Source organism: Martes martes (genome assembly GCF_963455335.1).
Source record: "Martes martes genome assembly, chromosome: 13".
Taxonomy (NCBI): Eukaryota; Metazoa; Chordata; class Mammalia; order Carnivora; family Mustelidae; genus Martes; species Martes martes.
The window spans coordinates 40081368-40094474 of NC_137901.1; the positions used below are offsets into that span (position 1 = coordinate 40081368).

At 33.1% G+C, this 13107-nt stretch overlaps 1 protein-coding gene across 1 annotated transcript in view; it reads left to right on the forward strand.

The window, feature by feature from the left end:
* The window catches only part of TRAPPC8 (trafficking protein particle complex subunit 8), a 75452-nt gene that overhangs the window by 31630 nt on the left and 30715 nt on the right, over positions 1–13107 (forward strand). The window contains exons 12-16 of the mRNA XM_080821022.1: positions 4548–4679; positions 8357–8581; positions 9535–9643; positions 11471–11665; positions 12243–12373. Coding sequence (XP_080677148.1) covers positions 4548–4679; positions 8357–8581; positions 9535–9643; positions 11471–11665; positions 12243–12373 — 792 coding nt within the window. The remainder of the gene's footprint in view (positions 1–4547; positions 4680–8356; positions 8582–9534; positions 9644–11470; positions 11666–12242; positions 12374–13107) is intronic.

Here is a 13107-nt window from a genome sequence, read left to right on the forward strand (position 1 = left end):
TTGAATATATTGCTGTTTTTGAATCGAGGGACTATCATCGCTTCTTGGCCTTTTGGCTAAGATAAGTGCAATCTAAGGACTATCAGTGAATGTAAAGGCAATTTATGGTTTTAGGAGTTTGAATAAAAATTATTTGAAGCAAATTCTTCTGTCTGCACTGCAACCTTGTATTTTCTGTCATTATTCTTTTTTCCTTTCCAAGTTTGTTTTTACCTTTTCAAACCTGGATGATGTGTCTTGTCATCAAATTTGAAGAAACTTAAATTATAATCGTTGTTTTGGGGTGAGAGGTGGGATGAGTAGTGGTACATTTCCCTAGAAATTGTCATTCCCATGGTTTTTTGTGCTATCCCTTTCAGATATTTCTTTCAGATAACTTGAAAGTAAAGACTACTGGGTATAGTGTGTATAAAATTATGTTAAATTTTAACTACTAATTGTATTTATTATATGCATTCTGTCAATTAAAAAGGCTTATAATATGTGAAAAGTGCACTTGCTTTGTGGATAGGGAACAGAGTTACATACTCTTGACACTAGTGAATTAGGTTTCCTAGGTTTTTGGTAGCACTGTTTTGGAAAAGACAGCTATGAGGTCTGGGTGGACAGAGTTGTACTTTGGCTTTATTTTTTGGACTGTAAATTTATGGGCAAGTGGATCTTATTCATGTTATGTGCTGGGATTCTCAGGATGACAGAGCAAGCCCAGGTAATGATAAAACATGCCACAGTTACCACCATATAGGACAGTATGTTTGAATTTGGTGCTTAAGATGTGATGCTTTTTCCCTACTGTGTCTGTGTTTCTGTGCTGAACATTTATTCTGGTCTTAATAGCCCCTTTGTCTGTTACTGCATTAAAACACAGTAAATGAGTTTTTTTACTATTGGGGGTAGTAATAGCAGTTTTTACAAGTTTCTCCACCTTGGGAGGAACTGTTCCTGTGGTAAACTGATCAGCTCATAGCATCTTTCCTACTAACTTCAGTTACACAAGGAAAAAATTTGAAAGCCATCCTTGAGATTTGATTTATTTAAGTCTGTGCAACCAGTGCCCACATCCATTGTGTTTTTATGGAAGTGTTTATTGAATCCTCTACCTCAGATGATTCCCCCTCCCCGATATTTATCCTCATGTTTTAAGTTAATGTAGCAGTTTTTTAAATTATCTCTTGGGTTACAGGCAAAGTTCATAGGCTGGAATTCCTGTTGAAATAGTATCACAGATTTTTTTTTTCTTAATTTTTTGTAGAGCATATGTAATAGACTTGTCATATCATAGATATGAATTAACACTAAAATAAAACTTTATTCTTCAACTCATTAAAAGCCTCTGCTTTCTAGATAATATTGTCACTTTGTGAAATTCTTTCATTTTTCTTCCATCAACACTGAGGGCAGTTGTCATTTTTTTTCAGGGCTATTTTTTGGTTTAAAGCAATATATTTTCTGCTGTAGGTGTCACAGTAAGAGACAGGGACTGCAGAAGAACAAAGTTGCAGGAGTCATGGGAGTAGGGCATTCAGCTCAGCAGATCAGTTCTTTCTCAGACAACTGCCATATGGATGCAAGAGTGAAATTTTACTTCAGCTGAAATGATATATGCTGTGGACCTCCTGGTCTCCTAAATTGGTCAGCCCTTGAGTACTAAATTTGACAGTGCTGAGGGTTTACTGTGCTGGTCTCAGTTAGATTGTACATTAGAATCATTTACATGCCATCAAAGATATCTAAGGCATGTTCCTTATCTTAATTAGAATGCCCAGGATTGCTTCCCTTCCAAGTTTTCTAGTTTAATGAAGCTTCATAGGCAATTAAAAAAATATGTATGTATTTATGCTCTATGTCTGTATGTGACTGCATGTGTTTGTGTGTACATACTAGGAATAAATTTATAGCACTTTAAGAAAAAGACTGTGAAATATTATTGAAAAGCCTAAATAAAATTCGGAAACAGAAGAAGTAATTAGAGGAAATTACCTGTTCCAGATATTGAGATATATTATAAGGCTACAGAAATTAAAACTGTTTATAGTGATAAGACAGAGTAATGGAGTAGAATGAGATTTTAAATATAACATATAACGAGGTGTCATTTAAAATTAGTGGAGAACGTTAGGTTATTCACTAAATGGTATTGTGATGTCTAGCTGTTTGGAGTTGGATTCCTAGCTTACTTGCTACATGGTAATATAATTATAGCTTGATTAAGTTATATGAAAAAATGAAACAAATATATATAGCAGAATATATAGGAAAGCATTTTTTAAAAAATCTAGGAATAACATTCTTTCATAGTTTGACGCATTATCTTGAAGCTGTAGAGGCAAAAGTTAGTATGCTTGACTACTAAAGAAAAAACTCATTCATGTCAAAACTGGGAAATACTATTTGCAAATGTATGACAAAGGCCTAATACTGATTAAGTGTACAAAGGGCTCTTACAAACCACATAATCACAAAAACCCATTCACAAAAGAATATAAATGAGCAATTCACAGAAAAAATACAAAGAGCCTTAAACATATGAAGAGATTACCACCCTTACTATTAAGTGTATGTTGAGGAGCAAAGTGTCATCTTTTTTTAATGAAAGAGGTAGAAATTTTTTAAAGTTATTTTTGTCTGAGTAAAGTGGGAAACATACACTCTCATTCTCTTGATGAGATTATATATTGTTACTACTTTTTTTTTTATAACAGTTTGGCTCTATCGATTAGAATTTGAACTATATATATATAGCTTTCAGTAACTGAGTGGTTCTGCTTCCAGGAATGTGTCCAATAAAAATATATAATTACTCAAAAATGGTTTTATAAAGGTTTTATAAAGATCAAAGCACTTTTTTTGTAGTAATAAAGTAGTAAAAGTATATTAAATTAGTCAATATTAATTAATTAATAGCAGTACTAAATTTGTCAATTGAGACCATATTAACAAATTGTGGTATATTTATATAAACAGAATACAATGTAGCTTTAAAAGAAATAAGTATAAATGTCTTAGAAGGATGTCCATGATACTATATTAAGTCCAAAAAATGAGATAAAGGATATTCTGTATGAAAAATTATGTTTATTTTTAGAAAACTATATATATTTAACATAAAAGCACAAATGTAGAGAGGGAGAAATTACACCACCACCACGCTGGTGACTGTAGTTAGTCTGGCAAGTTAGGTGAGGCATGGAATGGGGCAGAAAGATGTTCACTTTTTTTTTCTTCAAACATTTGTTCTTTAAGGAAAAAAAATTATTTTTTAAAGAAGAAAACATTTTCCTAAAAATGAAAAATGCACTCCCTCGCTCCCTTAACCCTAGGATAAGAACTGCTTGTCAATTGTACATTCCTGATTTTCCCACTTAACTAGGTTTTGGATCTTACTTGGACAGAAACATTTGATCATTAAGTTTTTGTCATAGGGGAGTTGAACTGGGTAATAGTAGCTACCATTTACTGAATGCTCTTTAGATTGTTTCCTCAGATCTGTTTCTACTCTAATTTTGTGATTGCTACAGAGATAGTGATAATAATCTATGATGAGCACTTTTTTGATGTAACTATAATTTGTTGACATTATTGCATTTAAAGTAAATGTTTTCTGTTTTCAACTCTCCCTGGGGAAAATAATGGCAGCAGAACACATGGAAGGGCATGGTAAGTTCAGCTTGAGAATAGCTGAAAACCTAGAGAAAGTTTTGGTGAAAATGTTGTTGATACTTGATCAGCATCCTTCACTACTTTCTCTGTTATTTGTAAAGTGGTGATGGCTCTTTCATTTGAAAGGTTGTCCTTATGGATGAGGATGTAAATGTGGTATGTGGTTTTTGTAGACACTAATGTAAGAGTCCATTGAAGTGGAAACTAATTTGAGTTGTACTATTTACTAATAATGCTAATAGCCGGTGATAATCTTTGAAGGGGAAACCTTCTAAACTTCTTAATGAAAAGCAGTCACTTGGTATTCTTGAATTAAGCAAAAATTGAGAATTGCTTTTACATACAGTAAACTTAATAGAGGATAAAGCAGAGTTTAGATTATTTCATAATCTACATACATTCTCTTTTATCTTTCCTTTTTTTCTTGGGTGAATGGAAATATGCTATTGGATATATCAGATGAATTTCCTGAAGAAATTGTGTGAATCTGTTGTTTTCTGTGCTCTCCTTTCTGGTTTGTCTTTAATCAGTATATCTGTATTCTCAGTTTATGTACTTTTTTTTCTTGCCATTTGAAAAGGGATTGCATTTCTTCAGAGATTAATTATACGCTGCATATTATAACCAGACATTGGGCTTTATGAAAAACAAAAGAAAATATTTAATAGTAGGGAATTTTTTGAAGGATTTCGAGAAAAATTTGTGCTTATTGGAAGAAAGAATCATCAAGATTGGATTGACCTTTGATTTCTGTCCTCAGATACTCTTATGCTAAATAGTGAATATGCTATATATTATTTTTAGAAAGTAAATGTTTTTTACCAGTTATCTTTTTGCTTTTAATTTTGTGAAACTAACCTTATTTTTTTTTTTTAAACATTCAATAGGATTCTGATCTTCGAAGTGCACTTCTTTTGGAACAGGCGGCACATTGCTTTATAAACATGAAGAGTCCCATGGTTAGAAAATACGCATTTCATATGATATTGGCAGGCCATCGGTTTAGTAAAGCTGGGCAGGTGAGTGTATTTTCTTTAAAAAAAAAAAAAAAAGTAATAGTTTATTTTAATTTTTGTTATTAGTTATTTATTTTATAAATGTATACCATTCATCAATTTTTTATGATTTTAAAATTAATCCTAAAAATGGAAGCAAATTTTCTTCTGAGGTAATGTGTTATATTGGTAAGGGCATGAGATTTGGATTTAGATAAATGTGGGTTTCAATCTTCATCTGCTCACAACTTGACTTGGGTTTAAGTTACTTCTCGGAGCCTCAGTTTTTGTATTTATTTTGGGATTTTGGAGTTTTGCCCAAATTTTTGTGAGGATAAAACAAATCATACACATGAAGGGCTGGATATACTGAATGCATTTAAACAATTTTAATTATCCTTCCCAGTGGTTGGACTCTCTGCTTCAGCTCTGGTCTTCTGTTATTTCTCAAAGTGCCTTATAATGATATTTACTAAATATTTAATGAGTAGAAATCCTGTCTCTCTCTTCTGTGGAAGTAGTTGGGTTGGAGAGATCTTTATTATTTTAGAGCGATTTCTCCAGCCCCAGTTGCCCCTTTAATTATTAGTTGGAGGGAGAATTGTTAGAGGCAGCGTGGTAGGAGCAGTAAGTCATGGTTTACTGTAAATATAGATAAGTATGGATTGAAGAATCAGCTCTGAATTCCTGGAACTATACAAGGAGCTTAGTATGTACTATAAAACCATAGTCTTATCTCTTAAGGAGCTTTTTATATCATAGGGAAATATGAGTACTTAAAAAAATTTGGTTAATAATGAATTTTTATGAACATACTTCTGTTTTTCAAAGTCTGTGCTAACCAAATATGTCAGTGTTTTAAATTATATGTTATTAAAACGGTGCAAAGAAACAAAAGCATTCAAAAATTACTCTCAATTTCATGTAAAAATGCCATGATTTTAAAAAAACAAGTATTTCACGATTGGGTTCCTTCCTCTATTTTTGGAAACTGGCAAGTTAGAAAATAGGTGAAATTGCTTTATATTAGATGCAAAACTGTAAAAATATTTATAAAATTAAATATCTTTTTAATATATCAATTTATAATAATTGATACACTCCATCAACTAGAATTTCTCAGGTTCTAGAGGGGAACAAAATTTTAAAGTATCATTTCTCATAGCTCTTCTTCCATAGTAAATGCAAATGCATCTGAAACATGTTATCCCATTGTTTATTGTCATTTAAAAATGTTTTATTCAAAATGTAATAAGCATGTGGTTCCCTTTGTTTGGGAGGAAAATTAAATACCCCATTAGGAATGATCCATTGTCTCTTATTAAAAATAAGTCATCCTTTTCCACATCTTTGTCCACTTTTATGAATGGTTTCATTTATGAACATGATGACGTCATTGGAATTGGAAACAACCACTCATATTTCATCTTCTGAGATTATAGGACATGTTACTTCTAGGAAATACATGCAAATTAAAAATGCTACCTTTGTAGTAGGTTGACATACATTTACTATTTGGCTCATTAATCATCTTTTTTTTTTCTTTAAGATTTTGTTTATTCATTTGAGAAAGACAGGGATAGCACAAGCAGGGGGCGGCAGAGGGAGAGGGAGAAGCAGACTCCCTGCTGAGCTGGGGACCCCCCCCCCCCACAATATGGGGCTCAATCCCAGGACCTGGAGATCATGACCCAAAGCCAAAGGCAGATGCCTAACCATCTGAGCCACCTGGGCACCCTCTTATTAATCATCTTTAACTCAGTTATCTTGTGGAGTTAGTGATTCCAGGGTAACCCATTTCTGTATTTTGTGACCACTCTGTATATAACCCTGCATCTAGAAAATCTCTTTCTCAGACAGTATATAGAAACTAAAAGTATAACTAGAAATGCTTTTCTATTGGAAAAATAAATATATGTCCTATTGTATTTGGTCAAGAACAGTATCTTCCTTGGAAGGTGGGACATAGAACAAAAATAGTTGTCAGTGAGGCCAAGTTGTTCCTCAGAAGCAGCACTTTTTATGACATTTCCATTAAAATGTGTGTTGTTGGCTGGGATTAGAGGACGTTAGAGAAGATTATGTGTATATAGAAAGGCCATTTCTCAGTCCTCTCTGAGAGTTTGTGCCAAATTGCTTATCTTGTCCGCAGCATTTTTTAATAGCTCCTTTTTTTACCGTTAAGTTTTCCAGTAAGAATTATCAACAAGTAAAAGGAATTTAAAAAAAGGAATTGGCATTTCCAAAGATTAAAATTGGTAAAAGATTTAAGAAAGTGCTAGAGAGGGTGTATGTGTTTGTGTCCCGTATACCCCTAGACACAACATACCCCTGTTTCAATTTTTACTTTAAAAGGCAGACTTTAAATCCTTGTTACCTTTTAAATCTCTAGATGCTTTTCCAAGAAATCGTAAAAATGCACTTGAACTCAACATTTTGACATATTGTTTCTTGTATCTCAGTTTTTAAGACTCAGTATTTGTGTTCCTTTTTGCTAAAGGAAGTATGGAGATCAAGAAATATCACTTAAAATTATTTTGAAACATTCTCAAACTTATGAAAAAGTTATAAGTACAGTTCAGAAACTTTACCTGAGTGATTTGATAGTTATCTACCTGGTGCCTCATTACTCCCAAATATTTCAGGATGTATTTCCCATTTTCTAGAAACAAGAGTTTTTCTCCTCTATAACCATAATACATCAATCAAATCAAGAACTTAATACTGACACAGTACCACTAGCTAATCCTCCAACCTTATGCAGGTTTTGACAGTTGTCCCATAAATATCCTTTATAGCATAAGGATCCTGTTCAGAAAGATCCTTTGACATTATGACCTTGATACTTTTGAAGATTACAGGCCAATTATTTTTATAGAGTGTCTCTCAGTTTGTTTGGTGTTTGGTGTTTCCTCACAATGAGATTCAGATTGGGTATCTTTGTAGGAATATCACAGAAGAGAGACTGAGTTCTTAAATTGCATGCTATTAAGTGGCAGATGATTTTGATTTGCTTTAATTTTTTACCAGGAAAACATTTTCTTAAAAAAAAAAACAAGCAGTTCTGGCTGTACAGGATACAAAGTTGTAATCCACCCTGGAGAGGGGAGTTAGGTACAAGAGTACACTCTGAAGCAGAGTTAGTGGAGTGAAGCCTCTTCTTTGGTACCAAATCCCAGTTTTAAGATAGAGGTTGTCTGAGTTCAGAGGGTGTCAGTAATAGGCAATTAATGCCAAATATCTGCTCACAGGTGTGGCAGAATGTAGCAGTGGGCAAAAGAATATACCATACTCTTACTACCAAACGAAATCGTAGTTTAGTTAGCATTCAGCCCAGTGCAGTGGTATAGAGATGACCATAACACAATCAGTAAGATAGTTCTCAGTTACAAAATAACAACCTAATATATGACTCTGTATGCTACTCTCTGAAAACTCCCAGATGGTTTTTCATAAAGTCATGATTATTTTTGACTTCTTAGTCTTCCTGCTCTTGGACAAAGCAGTCACTTGCCTGCTTCAGGACCTCTTATTTTTTAGTAATAATTGCAAAGGGGTCTTCATAAATGTTAGTTTCATTGTTTCATCATTCTAGTCTTTGTTAGAAGCACCAGTTACCAGGTTCGTGATTATGTGTGTGTTTACTTTTCCTAGTCCAAGAGAAATTTGGATTTTAATACTTTTTGTTTATTTTCTTTCAGAAAAAGCATGCTTTACGCTGTTATTGTCAAGCCATGCAAGTTTACAAGGGAAAAGGCTGGTCTCTTGCAGAGGATCATATTAACTTCACTATTGGCCGCCAGTCGTATACCCTTAGGCAACTGGACAATGCTGTGTCTGCTTTTAGGCATATTTTAATCAATGAAAGTAAACAATCTGCTGCTCAACAAGGGGCCTTCCTCAGAGAGTATCTTTATGTTTACAAGGTGAATACTTGTTTTCAGTAGCAGATATTAAAATTTAAGTCATTATTTTTAGTTAAAAAAAAGCAAAAAACTCCTTTAGTAGGAGTTCAATAAAATGGTTTTCTTAGAATTTATGTAATTATCTGTCATAATAAAATGTGGCATTATGCCCTTTGGCCATAGATCTGAGTTCCATTGCCCTTCTACAGATCTTTAAAAGGGAATTTTAATATTCCATAAACATTTGATCTGTGCCTATTCTTGGAACTTAAAAAGAAAAAAAAGGAAGAGATGCCGTGACTTTCTGGGCTCCTTCTTCATTATTATTTTTTTTGAATCATAACAAATTTTATAACATATTGGGTCTTCATACCATCCTTTGGAAAAAGTACATTCCTTTTCCCTATGAAAGATGAAAAGGTTATGTGTCTATGGGAAGTGGCCATATTATGGTCTAACCCATAAAAATTAATAAGAAGGAAAAATACTTCACTGAGACAGGAGGTTAGAAAATACAAAACATTGTTTTAGGGAAAAACTTACCTTTCAAATTTTTTAAGTTTAAAATTTTTTCAAATTTAAAAATTTTTTCTTCCAGACTTGTGAATAATGGATATTTTATCTATTCTGCAGAAAATATGCTTTCATTCCTTACTAATTTGAGATCAAATGGGTTAGAATTTTGACAGATATGATGCTGTGAAGAGTCACAGGAAGTAAAGTGCATACAGTAGTATTTGGAAGTTTTCACATCCAAAGAGAGCCAATTAGCTGAGGAACTTTAGGAAGATTCTCTTGGCTAGAATAAATGTTATTTAAAAGTTTATGGCTGATATATTAAGTAAAACTAGTAGTTCTTTATTTTAATATTCTTGCTTTACATATTTTTAATTCCTTACATATTAAAGAATGAGAAGGCAAATATAAAGAAAGTGGAATTTTCTCAAAAAATTCTTCTTCTGTATTTCTCCTAGAATGTAAGTCAGCTATCACCAGATGGTCCTTTACCACAGCTACCTTTACCGTATATTAACAGTTCAGCAACACGGGTTTTCTTTGGCCACGACAGACGACCAGCAGATGGTTTGTAAATTTTATTTGGCCTTGTTACATAGTGACTATTTTTTTAAGTGTTTTTTTTCTTTATTTAAGAAATGATGTTGTAATTGCTAAAGCATATTTGAAAATAAATAACTTTGTACTGTATCACTTATCATTCTGCCAACTGAAGATAACCAGTACTTCAGGGTTTTCCTTCCAGCTCTAAAAGCTAAAAATAAAAACAAAATAGCTACAATTATAATGGGTTTTTTCAAATAGTCTTATTGAACATTTTTAATGACTGTAAGATACTTTATTCAATACATATAAATGAAGTACTTTAATATTTAATATTTGCTAATAGTTGGACTGTTTCCTTCTTTTTCTTATAAAAAATTATGTTTGATGGACATTTTTGTGGATAAAACTCTTTTTTTTAAAGATTTTTATTTTATTTGACAGAGAGAAAGAGAGAGAGCACAAGCAGGGGGAGAGGCAGGCGGAGGGAGGGGGAGAGGCAGGCAGAGGGAGAGGGAGAGGCAGACTCCTTGCAGAGCAAGGGAAGCCCGATATGGGACTCTATCCCAGGACTCTGGGATCATGACCTAGCTGAAGACAGTGGCTTAACTCACTGAGCCACCCAGACACCCCTAAAACTTGTTTTCTTAACTTTTTGTTATAGAAATTTCAAATATATGTAGTAGCAGAGAACAGTTGCCAATATTCTGCTCTTCTTGTAAGACTTTTTAAAATACAGGCTTATTTTCTTAGGATTGAGCCTTAGAATGGCACTACTGGGCCAAAAGTGTAAATATGTTAAAGTAAACTTTGTAATTCTAAGCATTCTTATATTTGAACTTATTAATATGTTTCTCCTTGAGATTTAATATAAAATTTAAAAATATTTATCAGTGGGTGCCTGAGTGGTGCAGTCGGTTAAGTGTCCAACTCTTGGTTTCGGGTTGGGTCGTGGTCTCAGTGTCCTAGGATCATGCTGTGTATTGGGCTCCGTGCTCAATGCGGAGTCTGAGACTCTCTCTGCCCTTACTTGTTCCTCTCTCTCTTTAAAATAAATAAATAAATCTTAAAATATATATATATATATGTATATTTATGAAAATGTTTATGGCAGGAATGGTTTTAATAGCAAAAAAAACTGGAACAATAGAGGAGATGAACTGATAAATTTTGGCATATTTATGTAATGGATTCATGCTGTAGGACATGAATGAAATTGTTCTATATGTTTCAGTATGGATAATACACCATAATGTTGAGTGAAAAAAGTTACAGAATGATCAATCAAATGTAATTCCATTTATATAAATTTCTAGTGTCAAACCAATTCATACTACGCATACATTGTTTATGTATACACTAATATGTGGCAAAGTAAAAAATATGGATGAAAACACTGTATTTCAGTTTTGGAATAGTTCTGGGAAGAAGTGCTAGTGGAGATGAAGGAGAGAAGTAGGATTTGGGAGGGTTACACAGAGGACTGTAATTATTTGTAACATAAAGAATATTTGGGATCTTATGACAAACGTTGACATTTGTTAAGTTTCAGTGTATAAATATTTGTTATTCTCCATGTGTTTCTGTGTGTTTGAAGTATTTTATATGAAATTGTGAAATATTAAGAAAAATACATTCTTTCAGAGTTAAGAAGAAAAGAACAAGAATATTATAAGTCAAGTTCCATTTAGGCTAGGGTTATTAAGAGAATATTTTTCTCTCAGGTAATTAAACAGGCACGAGTGAGTGTGTATATATATATTTGTTTGGCTACCTTGAATTTTTAAAGTATGTCTCATTTGAGGGAAAGTGTTAGTATATATGTGCTTAATTGTGACTTTTTTTTTTTAGGTGAAAAGCAAGCAGCCACTCATGTAAGTCTTGATCAGGAGTATGATTCTGAGTCCTCTCAGCAGTGGCGAGAACTTGAAGAACAGGTTGTAGCTGTGGTTAACAGAGGAGTAATTCCAACCAATTTCTACCCCACACAATACTGTTTGAATAGTTACTCGGATAACTCAAGATTTCCACTGGCAGTTGTAGAAGGTGATATACTTGAATTTTTATTCATGGTTTTTTGTTTGTTTTACTTATAGCAGATAGACCAGAAGGCTTGAAAAAATAAATTTGGAAACATAACTTAGTGAGTTGCATGTGTAAAACTAGGCATTGTGGGCTCTGATACTGGTACATATAGTGTGCTATTGGAATATAGAAGAGAGAATGACATTTGTTAGTACATAGAAATTGGGGGGAAATCTTCTAGAGGAAGTCTTTTTTTTTTTCCCCTTAAGATTTTATTTATTAGAGAGAGAGAGCATAGAGGGAGAGTGAGAGGGAGAAGCAGATTTCCTGCTGACCGGAGAGCCCGATGTGGTGCTTGATTCCAGGACCCTGAGATCATGATCTGAGCTTAGACAGCTGTTTAACTGACTAAGCCACCCAGGCTCCCTTAGAGGAAGTCATTTTAAAACTGAATCCTGAATAAATGGACATGTATAAGGTGGTAAGGGATAGTCTAGGCAGAAATGCAGAGCTGTGAAAGTAAGGTGTGTTAAGAGAATTGAAGCATAGGGTAATAGGTGGGGTTTATTAGTTATTAATTTAGGCCTTTCTTTTGTAGAACCAATAACAGTGGAAGTGGCTTTTAGAAATCCTTTGAAGGTTCCACTTTTGTTGACTGATTTGTCATTGCTGTGGAAGTTTCAACCCAAAGATAGTAGTGGAAAGGATAATGAAGAAGTTAAAGAACTAGTAAGTTATTAAAAGGTATTTGTAATAAGCATGTTTCAGTAATAGTTGCATAACATTTCAATTTTTTCTGTTCAGTGAGCTATACTTATTCTTTTTTATGCTTATTTTCCCAAGTTATAAAAAGTATGACATACACTTACTGTTGAAAATTGAGTATACAAAGAACATAAAAAATAAAACTGTCTTCTCAGTATTTAGAAATAACCACTTTAACGCTTTTCTGTATCTTCCCAGTCATTTCCATTTTTTTGTTTTCTCTCATATATGGGATTCTTTCATATTATGTTGTTTTTTTTTATTTTGTTGATTCATATGCATATTTTGATAGTAAAATGTCTCAGTATTTCATTTCTGTATAATATTCCACCGTGGATGACCTGTAAGCTCCTCTAGTATCTCTCCACTGATAGTTGTAGAAGTTTCCGTTTGTTTACTATCATCATCATACAGTGGTAAAAATTTGGGTGTACAGTATTTTATCCTGATAATTTCTATAGTAAAGATTCCTGGGCATGAAGTTAAAACATTTAGGGAATAAGTATTTTAGTACTCTATTAGTTTTCCAAAAGGTTATACCAGTAGGCTTTTCACTAACAGCACATGGGATTGCATATCTCATCTTTGCTGCATTAAATGTTCTTACTTATTAAAAAAAAAAACAAAAAAAAATTACTGATTCGATAGGTAAGAAAAATGCTATTTTGTTATTTTCCATCTCATTCATTAATTTCTGG